At 39.5% G+C, this 18,295-nt stretch overlaps 1 protein-coding gene across 4 annotated transcripts in view; it reads right to left on the reverse strand.

The window, feature by feature from the left end:
- LOC145237908 (ATPase family gene 2 protein homolog A-like) overlaps positions 1-18,295 on the reverse strand; it is a 46,626-nt gene that overhangs the window by 21,627 nt on the left and 6,704 nt on the right. For 2 of the 4 annotated variants that reach the window (XM_080100905.1, XM_080100903.1), the window contains exons 12-13: positions 18,091-18,224; positions 12,904-13,021 (exon numbers count right to left, since the gene is read on the reverse strand). In XM_080100905.1, the coding sequence (XP_079957031.1) occupies positions 12,904-13,021; positions 18,091-18,224 (252 nt within the window). Of the gene's footprint in view, positions 1-12,230; positions 12,833-12,903; positions 13,022-18,090; positions 18,225-18,295 lie in introns of those variants that run through there. The other 2 variants (XM_080100904.1, XM_080100906.1) reach the window with 2 other exon arrangements.

Here is an 18,295-nt window from a genome sequence, read left to right on the forward strand (position 1 = left end):
AAAAAATCCTTTCATTTTTACATATAACTGAACAGTCTGAGGTCGGTGTAAATTCTAGTTGTCGCTTCTGGATAAAGTTGAGCCCGATTTAACTTTTTCAGGGTATTTCGCCTCACGAGCGTGACAAGCCAGATTCCGTCGTGTCTACGTTTGACAGCACCGCATCAACCGACGGCAAAACGCATGCAAAAAGCCCCACCCCACGCCACAGGAATTTACATCCACTTAGACATGATATTCGCACAATACCGCGCCTTGTGTGTTACGCTAATTCGGCGGAAATTCACTTTGGCACTTTCCCGCCTCGCAGACAAAGTTCCAAGGTGCACGTGGGGTCCAAGGTCCGGAATTCGCTTCCAAAAATATGAACATAACAGTTTCCTAAGCTTTTCTCCGAAATTACTAATCCCTATTAACTGTGGGTGACAAGATACCCGCAACCGCTTTGTGCTTGACAGGTTGTGGGTTCGAATCTAACCTCTTCCGGTTGTGCAATAGGAGTAACAAAGGCGCAACATCCAATTTGAATACAGTTCAAGTCATTATAAAAAGTCCCAACCCAACTTTTTAACCAAAAAAACATAACAGCCACTTTGCAGCCACTGTAATAAACCAAACAATTCACCTACTAAGGTGTAACTTACATGTAATCAAAGAATATTGAATGTTTTTGGTGACTTAGCAGAAGAAAATTTGCGCAAAAGTTTTCTACCACAGTTGACAATTACTCTAACACGCGGAATTAGGTGGGTAAGCTCGTTTGTAGCTGCGTGGAAGAGCATTGCGTAGGAGTGTCGCGGAATCCCAGGCATTCTTGTACGATATGTGATCAGATAAACACAACAACAAGCATGTAGGACTTGGTCGGGTCGTGCAAGGGCCTTAAAGGGCATCGAAGGCTAGGACTTGGTTTTCAGACACGTGATGTAAAGGCTTGGGCACGAATTTTCGGATTAGAAAAACACTACGATGTGATAAGGTTTTGTGCCATTTAGGAGGGGCGCTTCTACTATGGCTTCGTTCGTGTTACAGTTCTGTTGTAAATTTACTAACTGATTAGATGCAGAACACAGGAAAATTCCCAGGATTTGGTTTTATGGTTGCAGGGTTTGGAAAATGTAGAAGTGAATTGGCGCAACTTACTTTTCATGGCATGGAAATTCCGTCATGTATTTCTGGTTGTTGAAACGTTTTGTGAAATCAAAAGACTTGACATGTGTTTCCTTGGTATTGAAAGTTTATGCTTCGCTTGTGTCATATCACGTTAAACTCGCAGTATTAAGACATTTATAAATTACTAACTTAAAAAAAGACACAAAACTAACCAAAACTACGTCTTTGCAAAAAAAAACATTTCAAAATCTTTCTTCTTTTTAGGGCAATTTTTCAAATTAATCACATCAATACACTTGGGAACACTATTCACGGACTTGAAAAGTACCGTAACTTAATCATAAACATTACTGTCAAAGTACTGGTGTATATACAATATATCGATGATAACAGAGATTGTTGAAACGTCTGCACGATGTATTCACTTACACAAGTACTCTGGCCGTTATGTTTTTGATTTAGTTACATCAAATATTTACACTTTGGGCATACACTGTACGGCCTACAGGGACTTTACTAGACGCGTAATAAAATTCGATCACACAGTTTCCTTAAAACTTAACTGGTGTTACAAGCGAACCGGCACTAACACCTCCGAAATGGGACAGTTTGACAGGAAGGGGTGTCACCTTACTAACGACTGACAGGGCTGCACCCCCTCTGTGCCCCCCCACCAGAGACCGCACACAGAGCATTTGCATACAACCGTTTCCGGACTCGATGACACGGGCAACGTCATCAAGGCGCGTTTAGGCGCCAGAATGGCTCGTTGTCATAGCGACCGTCGCAATCGGTTAGTGCATGTGACCTTGACAGGGCAAGTTACGTAAGACGAATTTTTGATTTAAAGACAGCGATTGTTGAAAAATAAAACATGAATAATGTCGGGATTGCAAATATAGTTAAGAAATTAGACTGAAAAATATTTAATCCGTCAATTTTAAAACAAAAAAATGCTCTTGGAAAAAACTTAATATGTTTGGTTTTGTCACAAAAATATTTTTGGCCTTAATAAATTAGGCAAAAATCTTAAAAACAAATGAATTAATGAATTATTGTTTTTTATTAACTTAAATCACTATAAATTAGGCATGTCCTTTTTGCAGTAAAAATCAGACTATGTTAAATATTGACAAATTTTATCACGTGACCTGACTAAGCAAGTTGGTACGCATCCTAAAAACGGTGAGTCAGAAGTTGAAAATGTGCAACGCCATAATAGCTATACAGTATATTGTTTACATCGCATGACCGGAAATCGCTTGTTATGTTTATGAAGTGTGTAGAAAAAAATGTTGAGTCATCGGTTGCTGCGGTGACGGAGCGGAATTCGCGCGGGAAATCGCTGGCAGGTAATTGGCAGTTCCAGGACGATAAGCGACGGGATGAGTTGCGACCTTGTCACGAGGGGATTTCCCCGTGGATGAAGATTTTGTGAGCTCGCACGCAACTTTGAATGTTTAAAGTCGAACCAATGCGTTAGTGAAGTGTTGATTGTGGTTAAGGAAAGCTTATCGCTTTATTGCACCTGCCTTTGAGCCCCTTTTTCAATTTTTTGTGATTTTAGGAGCATGTTGTTTGCTGCCCAGAGTATTAACACTGTAGCACAACGAACGCTACTTATAAGGTATTTTAAACTCGTTTTTAAAAATTAATCTGCCACTAGTTAAACTGAAAGATTCTTAAAGTTAGTTATACTCAGGTCGGGAGTTTGAATCCCAAGGAAGGTGGCCAAATTCAGTTTTTTAATCATTTTTACTGATAAATGATTTCTTTCCGTTTACCCTTTGACAGATTTTAAAAAATAAACCCCTCTCAATATAACAAAATCTAACATGTAAGCTTATAAAGTTTTTATAAAAATGCTCGGAAGACCGGCTTGAATCGGTATAACGCTTTTAATGGGCCTGGCGCACTATGATGTTTAAAATTTATAATTTACTAACGTTTGTAAATATTTTGTACTTGAAAAAAAAAAACCTACTATTTACACGCAAAACATATTAAAAAAATACCTACTATTTCCACGCAAAACATACATGAAAAGTACCAACTATTTACACGCAAAACATATTTCGTGGGGAACAAAAATATCAGGGGATAAAACCTTTGCTCTACTTAATGGCTTGCTTTCACATTCCAGCTATATATAGTACATCCAACAACCACATTTCATAATCTCTATTAGCAAATGACTTACAAAACGGAGCAAACAAACTCGCGGCTAAAAACCTTTGCCCCACTTCATGGCTTGCATTTACATGTTACACCACAACCCAAAGTTATATTCTCCATTAGTGACTTGCAAATCGGGGATTTTTTGACATCATTGAAAACATTACCTAGCCCCATGAAAGAAACCACTTAAAAGCAAAAAAGGTGGACTTTAAATAGGATTTTACCACAGCGGGGTTATACGGGTCCATAGGGTCATGTTTGGTTATAAACCTTCCAAGTTTAAAATTACAAAATTTTGACGCAAAAATGAAACGGATGAATTGAATTACTTCACCACGGAAACGAGTTCTACATCAGAAGCGGTTTTACGCGCTTGTGAAGGAACGAGTTTTGCGGACAACACGCCCCAATAAAGATCAAAATTCACAACAAGCGTAAGTAACAGGGGTGTTGTCGCCTGTGGGGTAAACGGGAGCAAGCGAGGTGGGTGAATGGGTGTAAGAGGGTGCGTAAATAGGGCTGAAAAAGACCAGATAAGTATTAGGTTGCAAAAAATCAACCAAGTGTGCAATGTTCAAAAAGTGAAAAATTTACCTCATTTATATTGAAACGGTACTTAGCAACAAAATGAAAAAAACTTACTACGCATAAACCGGTTTCAAATAAGTGAAGTATATTTCCAGAAATACCTTGGCATGCTTTTACAACTTAATTTTTTATTCAATTTTAAACAATTCAAATGAGCAATATCTCAGAAGTTTTGCTCAACACCTCGTAACAGTTGATTAAAATTAAAACTATCAAAAATCCCAAAGCTTATAATGTGCGTCTTGTTTCATGAACTTGATAAACGACACGAAACCAAAAGGCAGCCACAATCTTACAAGATTTCAAAATACATTAAAAGGAAGCACAAGTTATTCGTAACGGCCCAAAACCGTTGAAAAGCCACTAAATGCGAAACGACAAACCTTCCCCTGCTGTTAATTGCAAAATTACACATCAGCGAAAATAGCATTACGCGGCAGATTTTGCATTTAACCGCAACAAGCAACCAAAACGTACAGTTAGACTACTATAAATAAATTTTCGTGCATACGCGTGACAGTACGACAAATTTGTGGCATTTTAATTTAAAGATCCAGCGGCCATATCGCAACCTTATAAAGGTATTTGTAGTCCGGTATACGTAAAGACCACCTAATGGTTTGTGGCGACGTAACAAGACTTTGCACGCGTGCTGAGACGTAACATTGCACACGGTTCAAAATTCAAAAAGTTCAATCTTTAAATTATGCAACTATTTGTGTTTTTCACAAGATTTCGCCCTCAAATATTGCATAATTGCCTTGTAAAATGAGCAAAAACAAAATATGAAACAATAAGTATTTGCATTTAATACATAAAGGCTACTTTTTTTCTTTGCATTAACTACAACAAAATAGCGGTAAAGCGTTGGAATTGGCAGAAATAGTTGCATGGAAATACAAATACGACATCAATGTTACCAATGCAGCACTAACGCCCAAATGCTCGTAACAATAGGATTTAGGTGCACACAGGACAGTTTTACAATAAACAAGCACCGCATGGCGTCTGTGCAGCGCTAAAAATAACTGCGAGCGGTTAGACCAGATTTACATGATCAAATTACAGTCGTTAATGCCAGTGTAGCGCGGATGTAACGTATTTGGTCGCTTCCTAATTAAATTACAACGTCAGTAGCATTCAGATTACGCAAAAAATACTAGCGCGTGCGTACAAACGTCGCCGCACCGGATTGTAATGAAATTCCGATTTTACACGTACCTTGTGCGCCGAGATTTAAGCTTTAAAGGAAAAGGGGGTGATGCTTCAAAAGCGCCGCGCGGCATAACTATTGAAGTTTTCCCACAAATGGCACGCGCGCCGCGTCGGTATTTTAACCCATTAATCCGTTAAGGAGTGGGGCATATGCGATAATTGTCCGCCAAGCGCGATTTAAACGGATTTCGAAGCCAACACACCGGAAAATCGGGGCGTTTGAAGTTCGGGTAATCTATTTCCGCAGCGTGGTCACGTGACAAAGTGTTGATGGTCACGTGATGACAGGTCGCTCGCGTGACAGGTCGAGAAACAAGTGACGAGTGCCAGAAGCCGCGCTGACCGCAAACGGGGGCAAAACTTCGGGTCAACGGTGTCGAGGTTGCTGTGGTTCATTGCGAAGGATTTACCAAATAAGCAGCCGCTGCTGTTGTAGTAGGATCGACTCTACTACGGTTTGTAAGGCTATTGTTTGTTGTTTGCTACTGGTTCGTTGGTCCGCAAACACTGCGAATGCAGGTAGCGGCTTGTTTGGACTTTATGCAGATATTGGGCTATTTTGGGACGCGAAAATACCAAGGGGTTTCGGCCTGAATTGGATGATATTTGAGTGTCAAAGGGAGCAAACACGTTTTTGTCTGGATTTATGCAAAATACCTCGTTGTTTTGTTGGTTACGCCACTCTGGTCATACTACAAGAGACGGAAAGCGGTTGTTTCCGCGCAAACAATAAACTTGAAAAATGACACAAAATATAAAAAATTATCGAAGCACACAAAATGACAGAAATAGCGTCATAATATTATTTTACACGAAAAATTCAACTATCCCCATGTAATGACAATCACAAAAATTGCAAAAAAACGGAATAACAAAAGAAAAGTAAAATATCCTTCAATTACAAGTCTTAACATATGTAAACCTTCAAACAGTGACGTGACTTTAACAGCTGCATCCGCTAAAAGTGAGTAATAAAGATCAAGGGGGTGAATTGGGGCTTGTCACGGTGTGGCTGATGCCAAAACATGGGTGATTGTGGGGGCGAGCTGCAATAATTGTGCATGCGTTCCTGTGGCTTGCGTTTACGTGCAATGAGTTCACAGGTTGGTAAGATTGGTAAATTCGGATAAATTCGTTGTTCAGGTTTGCATTGTGACATGAAAATGCACAAAAAATCGCTTCGTTGCAATTGGAAGTGTGCGGTTTACGATAATAGGGAAATGCAACCAGGGTAAAGTGAATAAAAAAGTCGGTGCATAGGTCGCAATGACAAAGTATATAGTATGACAAGTGAAAACAGTCTTTATTATTTAGTTTAAAAACAACAATTTAGTTTCTTTTTCAACGTTAATCATCCTAATCGAATTCACAAAAGGTTTAATGCAGGAACTTAAACATAGACTTAAAAAAAGTTTAATCAAAAACAAACTACCAAAGAGCTTGTGCATAAGTTGTTAAAGGGTTTGCATTAAAATCTCCAATATTGGGCCACTTGAAACTAAAAATAAACCACAGATCACAAAATGAACAATTTCGTGGGACGAAATACAACAAACACTGGCGCCGCCGCATTCCAACGATGCGCCACACGCGAAAACTTCGACTTCACACGAAGAAATCAAAGTGAACAGCCGTTAACGGCTTTGCGCCAATAATCCACAAATTGCCACCTTTAGCTCTTCCGTGGCCCGCGCAGCAAGCCACCAAAGGAGCCACCTGACAAGTAACGGACGCTGACTCTAAAGCGCCACATTAGTGAACTTATTATTTCCTGTCGTGATTACAGATACCATTGCCCGGTTAAGCGCACCAACGGCTCCACAGGTGCTGATATAACATTAGAGATAGGTCGGTCGTACGCCCCGGACACTAAACCCGTGAACATGAGTCACATTCGCAAGGGAGGTGGTATTGGCTGTGGGCTGGCAGGGTTGGGGAACGGATACAGCTCTGGTGTTAATCAGTCACCGGTAATTGGTGCGTATTTTTAGCATGGATCGTAATGGGCTATGATGAATTCGTTCAGCGGAATGACGAGCCCCAATGTGGTTCCGATTAACAGGATGTGTTAAGAATGCAGGTTGATTGACAGCGCAAATTTGGCCCTGTTGGGACCGATAAAAGAGTGAAAGACTAAAAAAAGGACGTACAATTTTGAAAAATCGAAAAAAAGTTAATGAGAAAATATGCCTGTTATGATTATTAGTAGTCGCCCATTTAGCGCAATATTTCAGCAACCAATACATTAACCAAAAAACGTACGAATTGTATCATATTATCATACTTTGAGGGGTGAAACTTTGCACAACAGTATAAAACATCATTTACAATTTTAACTTTTAAACTTATTTCGAATCAAAGTCCAAAGCTGGTTGGTTCGAACCCCAACACGCCTTAACAAAATTCAAACACATATATGTTTACAACTGTCATTTATAAACAATCTAACCTCAATTTCTACAGAATCATTACCAATTCAACCAACATCCCGAGTCTAAGCAGAACACTAAGGTCAAACGATAACCAAACGACAATGCCAATCACTGGCGCCCACTTATGGGGAGGCGGGGAGGCGCCGCCTCCCCGGGTATCTGCGTCGCTGACTACGTCATAAACAAGTTTTGCGTTAATTTATGCACACACAGCTTTGTAGTAACTCTGTACTACTGCACAGTCAACAACTGCCTAGTTTGAATTGACAAACCTTTCTGAAAAATCAAACAACGCATATTGTTACGTCACAAACGTATACTTGAAGTGTTATATGCAGGGTTGCCATACCGTCCTTATTTCTAAGATTTGTCCTTATTTTGAAGGGCAATGTCGTAGAAAAAGTTTTTGTCCTTGTTTTTGATTTGAGTCCTTATTTTGTCTTATTTTTAACAATGCGCCGTTCCGCAAGTTTTTAACAATGCGCCGTTCCGCAAAACGCAGCGCCGTTCCGCAATTGTGGTCTACAAAGCGCTTTTGTGGGACCAGGAGGAGCTACAATATTATTAAGAGATAGCGCTACTGTCGAACAATAAAATTATGTGGCATAAATTACTAACTTCTCATTTATGTCATCACAATTAACAAAGAAAGGCACCTGTATACGCACAGTAACGAAAGCAAGTCTTGTCTGTGATGTAACAAACTGTTTTTGGATCATTTTTATGCGTCCTGTGAAGTGTAAAACTAGGTAAACTTACGACCACATGTTGTTGTGGGAACACTTTCGTGGCAAATTAACTTCAACGGTTAACTCGTTATTTTCCAAGATATATATTTAGAACAAATACCTTCGCGGGCTTTACTTTGGTAATTCCTGATTTAAAATAAACTAAACTTAAATGCGTTACATGCAATTCGCTGTGTAAATAGAAAACATGGTTGAGACTAGAGATGTACCGAATATTCGGTTTGCCGAATTTATTCGGCCGAATCGATCATTTTTGCAAAGATTCGGTTTCGGCCGAATAATTTGTTGCGATTCGGCCGAAACCGAATCTTTGACGAACACAAATTTAACGCGTTAAACGTGTCTTTTCTGCTTATTAAGATCCACGCAATCTTTCAAAAGCCCAAACATAACGAAAATTGCGTCAATGTTTATCTTTTTCAACACATTATCGTTTTCCCCACGGTAGTCCAAAAAATTAGTAATTCATTGGCAGGTTGCCAATCATGCTTAAGGCAATTTTAAACCCCACAGAACTGAAATAAGGACGAAACACAACTATTTTGCACTGGCTGCCTGGTAGATAAACATTTTTTCACGTCAAACGCGTAGCGTACGACTTCGCGTGACGTCATAAATGATTCGGTTGATTCGGCCGAATTTATTCGGCAAAACCGCCGAATATTCGGTTTCGGCCGAATCAAAATTTAGCCGATTCGGTACATCACTAGTTGAGACCAACCAAACGACCTAGAAACGTAAGAAACGATTATTATAATGGCTTTTTAGACGCATGTGCGCCTTGTTGCGTAAAAATAAAACATGCTTTGTAATAATTGTTACGGGGAAAGAAAAAATGTATTACTGTATAGTTGGGTCGGCATCAGCTGCTAATGTTATGTATACCAGTACAGAAACACTGCAAAGGGTGCAACTTGCGACGTTAGGTGACGTCCGGACTGAAAATATTTCCGCCTTTACCTAGTTATAAAATTCTGCCCCCACCGATTTTAGCAAGTGGGCACCTATGGTGCCAATACAAATATCCGGACTAAAGCCACAACAAGGCTGGTATCGCTATTAAATGTCATGATAAGATAACAATATTTCCGGATACACAAGGTTGTATCACTGCGCACAAGGGCACGTCGCATTATTAGATCTTCATTAGGCCTGTGTATGGTCGTAGAACTTGTACAAGATGAAGAAATCTCACTGGCTTATCATTTAGGAAGTAATTTAAGATGAATAGAGCAGGTCGTTTGGGGTTTTGAGGCCGGATAACATCGAATCATTAGACAGTGATTCACTCGCTACGCCTCAAGCCTAAACAATCGTAAACCTGCGAAGATGGGATATTGAATGATTAAGAATAATGTTTGATGTGGTCTAAAGAGAACAATAGCCTTCTGTTGCCTCACACACAACCTTGTTTCGTAATAGTTGACGTCATTAATTACCCAGCTTGGGTTTATTGTGTTTGTATTTAGTATATCATAGTTGTTTATATTACAGAGTGATTTGCACCGTACTTTTATTTCACACAAATTAGGGTAATTGCTACAAAAGTTATACATTCAATACCTTATTTTAAAATAAATAACCATTTTACCTCTCATTTGATTAATTACAAGCATTTGGAAATGTTCAAAAGTGATTAATAAAAAATGCACTGCCAAATTAACTTTCCTTCTAGGCCTACAATGCGTCGTTTTAAAAGGACACGTGTATCTTTCTAACAAAAAGCAAGTCGAAATTGCCAAAATGTCCTCCTACTAAAACTTCCTGTATTTGTATTTGGTAAATATGGAAACTACTTATGTCATGAAAAACAGCAAAAAATTCACTCTCATCATAACCGCCAACAGATGTTTAGTGTAAGTCAGGGGTGTCCAAACTGCGGCCCGCGGGCCAAATGCGGCCCCCGACGGCATTTTAAGTGGCCCGCGGCTGTTTTTTTAAAATTGTGTTGCGTATGGCCCGCCATAGTTTGGAGCTTTGGATTAAGTTTTTGGGTTTTGGCGACGCTACTTCACGCAAAAGCTTTCCATGGAACTTCATTTACCGGTAAAAAGGAAGGTGCTGACTCAACAAAATCACAAAATTTCCTTAAATCCCGTAAATTTGTGTCTTAATTCTGAAAAAATGTTGGCCCGCGGGCATCTTTACCTGGTAAAATTTGGCCCCCGTTAAAAAAAGTTTGGACACCCCTGGTGTAAGTGATCATTGTTAAATGAAAGGAACAATTTGTAACAAAACGTACGTAAAACTTTCCAAATGGGACTGTATTAACTGACTGTATAAAATTCGTCAAATATATTACTCTTTCAGTTTATTTGGGCGCAAAAGCAACTGCTAATATTTTTTGTCAAGTCTGTGTCCCTCTTTTTACTGATGAAAACATGACGGGCCTGCTTAAACTCCACCCTATCAGGGGCAAAAATCGGGTTTTAAAGCACGATCAGGAAGTAGCTCAAAAACCTGACGCCATGTGTACTTTGAAGCGACACACATAAGCACAGTTATAACGACAAGTTTTTTTTTTCATTTAACACGCCCGGGAAGTCCCCTATAGCGAATTCGTGTGGAAAGCCTTGTCGGCGAAAACAGATAGCGAAAGATGTGTTTCTGGTTTAAAGTTCCCCTGCCTTGCTACAAGCGTTTTATGTGTCGTTATTTTTTGTTGTGCGTCAATAGATCGGTATCGTTCGTGTCCAACGGATTTCTTATAACATCTCGTGGCAACGATTTTAACTATAGTGGCTTGCGTAGACACAAAAGTCAATGGAGATTTCATCTTTCGGCAAAAGGTCACATCAGATGTTAACAGACAAAAAGTAGCAACGTTTCTTGAGAGGTGAACGTTCACATGCAAGTATTGGGAATTCTTGAAATGACAAAATGTTTGGCAATATGGAAAAGTGTTGGACAAAACGTTAAATTGATGCATTATTGGTGTTTTGCATTTACTTAAATATACCTGATAGTGTTGCTGTTGGGTTAAAGATGTCTTGAGTTATATCTGTCTCCTCGTGTTTTGTATTATCTAATTTTTCACTTATCACTTGTTTATCTACTCTATTTGAATAAGGTTCTTTTTGTGGTTAGCCAGATGCAATCGGACACTTTAAATCAGGGTGGTGTAATTTTATGATTTCTTTTTATGTCAAAATTTTATTTTTGGCGTTTTTAAACTGTCCTCGACATTGGACATAAAATACCGCGGTTTTATACATTTCAAATTACTCCATTTTTGGGTCACTACATAAGTTTAAGAAATGTACTTGCAATAAATCCTCTGCCAAACAGCATTTGTTTATCAAATATGGACAACGAGAGTAATGAAAATTCATATTCCCGATATTACAACAAAAACGGCGGCGATTATTTGCGTCGTTTGCCCTTTAATAAAAAATATCTTCAGTGTAGGCTGTCGGAAGTTGTACGCAGCATTTAAAAGCGTATTATCAGATAGTTTGAATCTTTTAGCTGCGGAAAAGTCGACCTCTCAATCAACCCAAGCTTTCATTAACTCGCGCGGCCGCAACGTGAAGATAGCACCGCGGCTAATTAATTTCAAGTCACCGCAAAGCACCAACGCACCTTCCGGATTACATACGAGGCATTTTCAACACTACTGAATATACAAGACGCTTTGACTGGCACATACGGAGCATCACAAAGCCTATGATTGGCATTTCGTAACAGGTCGACCACTTCAATATACTATAAGGCTTATGGACTTCGGAGTGCTAAGTAGTTCCGTTGAGAGTTTCAAAGCATTCCCATGCCGCCCACTGTTTGGCTTCGAGATTACGCCCAAATTATAGCTTGATTGGGTTTGAATCAAACGCGGTGGCTTTGAATGCTTTAAGTGGTTGAGATCGCTTTCGTTTATCATTGACATTAATTGCTAAGTGCTTGGATAAGAAGCTTTCTAATACACCAACAAGGTCAAAGAATCACAAACAAGGCCTGCAAGTTTACAGCAATTTAATATGGCTTTCAGAATGGCCGCTTTGCAAACTAACGTGCCCATTTTATCATGACAATTTCAGCTTGGTCTGCAATAAATGACAAACAATTAAATAAAACAATATTTTAAGGACAAAATATGTGGGTTACATTGCCAAGGCAAAACACCTGTAAAAGCAATTTTTAGTGCATTACAAGTACATACAAAATTTTTCCTAATGTTCTTGAAGTTAGACCATAGTGAACATAAACAGCAAAAAATGCGCCTTGATTTAAGTCCCCTTAGAAGTTACTTTAATTAAAACATAAATAGAACAACAGGCCATGAGAACGTTTTCCAACATACCGCAAAAGCAAAACCACAAAAAAACAAAGTTCAAAAACACATCGCCGGCGCCGTCGGTGGCCAACGACCGCGATATCCCACCAGCGGCAAGTAATACCCACAGACCGGAGATTTAACATCCAACTCATTCGATTTACAAACCAGATCCGGAAACAAGCGGTGATTCTCAAGCAGGCGCCACACACCACGGCCTGTGCGGCGCCTTTGATGTGCTCAAGCTCCACGCAGCGGGTATTAGAGAGTCGCAGACACCGGGTCTAGCAAACCGGGTATTGGGATATTGGGACACTTGTAAATGCCTAAAAAACACTTCTACTTTAAAGCTTACCTTGTCTATCATGTCCGGCCGGTTGGTGGCTGCCACCACTATAACGTCGCGGCGTCTTTCAACCCCGTCCATTTCGGTAAGCATCGCCGCAAGGACCCGGTCAGCCACTGCATTGCCGCTGCAAATAAACAGAATTAGAAAATACCGAGCAAGCGTTTCGTCCACCAGGTTGTATATTTAACAAATTGGTGATTCAACTGGTGTAATGCTAAACAAAATACTAATTGTTTTTGTGTGCTCGCAATATATCATTCATTCCTCTGAAAAAGCCCTACCGTTCTGGTGGGTGAAACGTCAACAAAACTACGTTCTTGAAAAACAACTAGTATTTTGTTTAGCATTACACCAGCTGAAGGACAAATCTGTTAACACATCAGAATTTGTTTAAATGAGAATTTGTATTTGAAATAGTGGGCTATGAATGGGTAAAGCCCCAAATCGTTTGTTCTGTCAGGTTTGGGGTTTTAACCTGGATTATGCGAAACTGTAAGACAGGGGTGGGCAACCTTTGTTACTGTAGGGCCAGTTATAAATGTCAAAATTGTTTCGCGGGCCGCACATGTATATAACAAAAAGTGATTTTGCTTTGTTTCTTGCCAAATATGCTCAACTACAAGTTTAATTCGTATTTGATTCTAGCCACATTTTGCCAGGTCGCAAAAAACTAGCACCAGGCGCATTAATCAGCTCAAAAATATGTAACAATTGGACTCGTTTGCCAGCACTTTTGAAATCCAAGCGTCTCTGCGGGCCGCACAACCTTTAATGAAGCTGTAAGAGGTTTGACCGAACACTTCCAAAATTTTAAAAAGTCAAAAAATGCGACTGGAAAAGGAAATGTAAGGTATTAAAGAAAATATGGGAAATAAACGCAAGGATTTCGGCGTGCTTGGTGTAGCATATTAGGTATTTAAACAACTCGTCGTAAAAACCGGGGCCCGTTATTATCCACAAATAAGTTTTAACACAAAAACTGCAAAAAGTATTGCCAAAGATTTAAAAAAATACCATGTCAAGAATCGCTGCTTATAAACAACAAACGACGTGTTTAGCAATGTACCGAACTACTAGACATCTCTGTAAAACATTTAAGACTGTGGATTCATTGGTTTGCGGGTGCGAGTAATTCATTGGTTTGCAGGTGCGAGGATTGATTGGTTTGCTCCATAGTGACATCTTGCGCTATTCTATTTACAAGGTTTCAACCTTCGCGTTTTAAAATAAAATAAAAAACTTTTCGTTGAACAGGACACATTCTTAAAAAATCATTTATCTCTTTATCCAAACAAACAAGTTGTTGAGGCATGGCTTATCAGTTGGCCCAACAAACTGGAGTGCTGTAAGGGGCTGCATTAGCTCATACGGCCGATCTCTCGTCACCAAATGCACTGTCGAGACCTTATAGGTCGAAACACTGTGCACTGTCTGCAGCTTACAATAAACCCCCATTTTAGATTTTAAAATCGTTGTGAACCATTGGCTTAAACCTAAAGGATAATGGCTTTTTACGATTTTTTGTATGTAGTTAGCAGCATGATGTGTTTGCTTTTGCAACATTCACCACAAATCAAATCTCAAATGCTTGTCGCAAAGTTCTGACAAACCACGTGACCGTCAAGCAGTCACGTGATGACCGGCAGAATGCAAATATGGACGAGTAAAGTGGATGAGGGGAAATCTACAATTCCGCAGCGAAGGGAGGAAATTTGCTTTACACTCAAGGTCCGGAAATGCTCTTCGAACGACCGCAAACACTCAACGAAGAGCGATTCGACAATTCGCGTTCCCGAACGATCGTTTATGACGACACAAGGACACGATGACCTCCGGTCAACACGCTTAGGGTGTTTGGTCAGCTTTGTTCACTCTTTGACCTTTTAGAGAATGGGATTTGGTTTTGGAAGTGCTAAGTACAAAACAGAGAGTTTGGATGACTGTTTTAATTCCTAAAATCCGTTTAAAATTCGAAACAAGTAAATAAAAAAACATGTCACTTTTTACGTTTACTTGTGTCGTTATAATCGTCATTAAACATGAACAGATCGGTTTATAGTGTTCCAAATGTTTGATAAGGTAAATCAAAGTTTGGTAAAAGATTGTGTGTATGCCACAGTATAAGCATTGCATTGCGATGTTAGTGTGCATAAAAGACACAGCGCAACCGTTTCCAATTTAAGTGTATAAACAACAACAAACAGAAACTTGCCTTTAAAATACCTTTTAGCTAAAACTAGAGATGTAAGCGGGTCCGAAATTATAGCCTAGACCAGATTTTTTTAAGAAGTCCGAATTAGGCCCAAAACTGGGATTTATCAAAGTGACATTACCATTACCAAATTGATATTATTTTAAACATTCCCTTATTAATGATTTTGAAGAACGTTGCATTTTATTGGAACTTTGTTAGGCTTTGAGTTTGAGCTCTTGTGGTTGCACGCATTAGTGACGTCACATGTAGTGACGTCACATTATACGTCCGCCACCTTGTATTTTTGTAAAACTCGGCGCCTATGATTCAAGGTATTGAACTGTGCATGGTCTGCGGGTGTAAACGTATCCCCCCTTGTGTATCTTGCCCGAAGTTGGTTGTTGGGTTATCGCTAAATAAACTACTCCATTTGTGTCTACGGAAATCCTTAACACAGGAAATTACAGTCCAATTCGTAATTAATTTCTAAACGCAGCGCACACGTTGGAGCAAACAAACTATACCCGGTGGACAGGATATAGACCCTGAAGAAAAGGGGTGTTATGTGTGGATAAACCCTTTAAACGTTTGCTGAGCTCTTGGCCACACGGAACAAACAACGACAAAGAGAGGAACACACAATGGGTTATTGCACTTCACCAAAAACGGCCAGCTTGAAGTCCGATCACCGAAATTAACCAATCACAAGCTGGCACGTGACTTACAGTGGGCGGGTCCTGGTGTGTGTCTGTTTTTAACCTTTTATGGCAAATTGAAGGTTTTAGAAACCAGTTTCGTTTGATTATGTGTATTGAACTTCTTAACGTGTTTTGGGGATTGATGTTGAAAGTCCAACAAAACGAACACATAATAGTATATATGGGTGGTAAAAATGGTAGACATAACCAAGTGAGGTCTTTAGTAAGTATAGCTGTTTTTTTAAATCTCACGTTTTGGGTGCCTTTGGGTGAACTGCTGGGTCATGCGGGGTCAAACCTTGGGGAGTATCAAGTTTGGATAGCTAACTAACATGTGTGTAAATTTGAATCAGTTTAAGGCACTCTTTTTTGACCAAAAGCATGGAACAAACCAGCGTTAGATAAAAATTCAAGCAAGGAGACCCATAAAACCGTTACCGAATTAAAAACAACGGCATAGATTTTCCTGCTCTGTGGGGAAACGTGCAATAATCGGTTGGCAAAAAAGCAACGGACACTGTTAAGGCACTCGGAAACAATAGAGTGTACTTATGGTTGGGATTTCGATTGGTGCTTTGAGCTGTTCGCCCGTTGCCCAACAGTGTCGGCATCGAGTGGCCATCTATATAGAGTCATTCCACGAAAAGTAGGGTATATAACGGAAGTTATGGTGTTTGTGTTACAAGTTTTGTAGTCACTTTTTGGAAATCGCTAAGATGCTATACGTGCAAAGACTTTCAAACAATTTAAACCATTCATAAAATAGAATATGCCGGCTAAATGTGTGTTAAAAATGCTTTTAATAAAACGCTGGCAAAACAGCGTCCTTCAGCATTTGATCAAGTTGTATGTTAACAAAATTCATACATAACATATAAATTTAAGTGCTGTAAAACAAACAAAGAATACAAAATTGATACACATACTTCTATTCTTAGCTGCAGTATTCCTAAACTAAAAAAGTTGAACTACGAATGCAAAAGTGATGCCATATTGCAAGCATAAAGCTCATATGTTAACTTGATTGCAATTTGCCTGAAATTGGCAGGTTTTTACCAATTAGTATTTGTTTGCATAGAGCAACACCTTAAAACCCAACGGATGTTACCACTTTATTTAACCCAACCGCTTAACCATGTGGTGGAAAAACAAAGCGGGGGTAATACAGTCAGAGCAAAAGGGATTAATACCTGATGACATACAGCTGCCGTGTGGCACTTTGTTGACGCCGCATCTCTCTCTTACAAGCCCCCAAACCCTTGGTACTGTCACGTAGGCAAAGGAAAAGCCGCCAAAATAAAACCATACTCCTGTTAAGGCCTGTTAGCCACACCCAAAGTGCCAATCAAAAAGCCATAAGCCTATGATGAGATTATGGCATTGAAAAGAGTCATGCTTATGAACGGATGTAGCTAAGGGCTTTCTGCTTCGAGTAGCCAAGTATTGGCCACTTAATGCTCGAAGCGTGGTCAGAAAAGGGGGTTTAAGTGGATAAAGGGGCCCTCGACTGAGCGTGCACTGCGGGCTGCATCCGTCAATGGATGTAATCGGATTACCTGGCCTCTGTGGTAACTAAATTGGATTTGAGCAAACGTTGGTGCAATAGGAAAGCACTTGTCGTATAAGAGGTGGCTGCTGTATACTTGGTTAATAGAGTATAGGTCGTATGTGACTGTAGTACAACAATAGGGTATAGGTCATATATGACTGAAGTATAACAATAGGGTGTAGGTCATATATGACTATGCTGTAGTATGTGTGCTTGGACACTTTTACATTCGGATATACGTCCTATGTGGACAAACTTTGACCATTTTTTGGACTTTTTAGGTAGTTATGGGACAAATAAAACACGCCTGCTTGAGAAGTGTGTTTGCAAGGTGTTCTGTTATAACAATTTGTTTAAAAGAATTTTTTTTCAACGACTCAAGAGCCCTGCTACTCTGCAGTAAGACATTACAGAGGCATACAGAAAATGTAAAACTAAATATCGCATGATTTCTTCGCTTCATCTCTTTTAATCCAACCTCGCATTTCAAATAAAATCAGATAAAACGTGACTCTTGTATGTCACCTTGCGGTGAAGTTTAGAAAGAGTGGATAAGGCCGCATTTTTGCTCTACAGACTGTTTAATGGACATATTTGCAATTCAATAAAATAAATCTAACAACACATTTGCATAAATTAAGGACTAGTTGTGGCAGAGGAATTGGAGTTTAAGCTTAAAAATAAATTCAGCAAATTTTATGAACTAAAAAAGTTTGCAATTTTATGTTTTTCAACCGATCCGACCAACCTACCTTCCACGTTCGATGGCCAGAGCGTCGAGCTCGTCAAAGAAAATGATTGAAGGAGCAGCAGATCGAGCTTTGGAAAAAATCTGCCGGATTGCTCGCTCCGAATCGCCGACAAATTTGCTGAAAAGTTCAGGTCCCTGAAAAAAAAACGGCAATTATCGGCGTTTGGAGTAATGGTGTCATGCTTGCAGTCATCTAGACAAACAGC

This window comes from Phallusia mammillata, chromosome 7 (assembly GCF_965637545.1).
Source record: "Phallusia mammillata chromosome 7, kaPhaMamm4.hap1.1, whole genome shotgun sequence".
Classification (NCBI taxonomy): Eukaryota; Metazoa; Chordata; class Ascidiacea; order Phlebobranchia; family Ascidiidae; genus Phallusia; species Phallusia mammillata.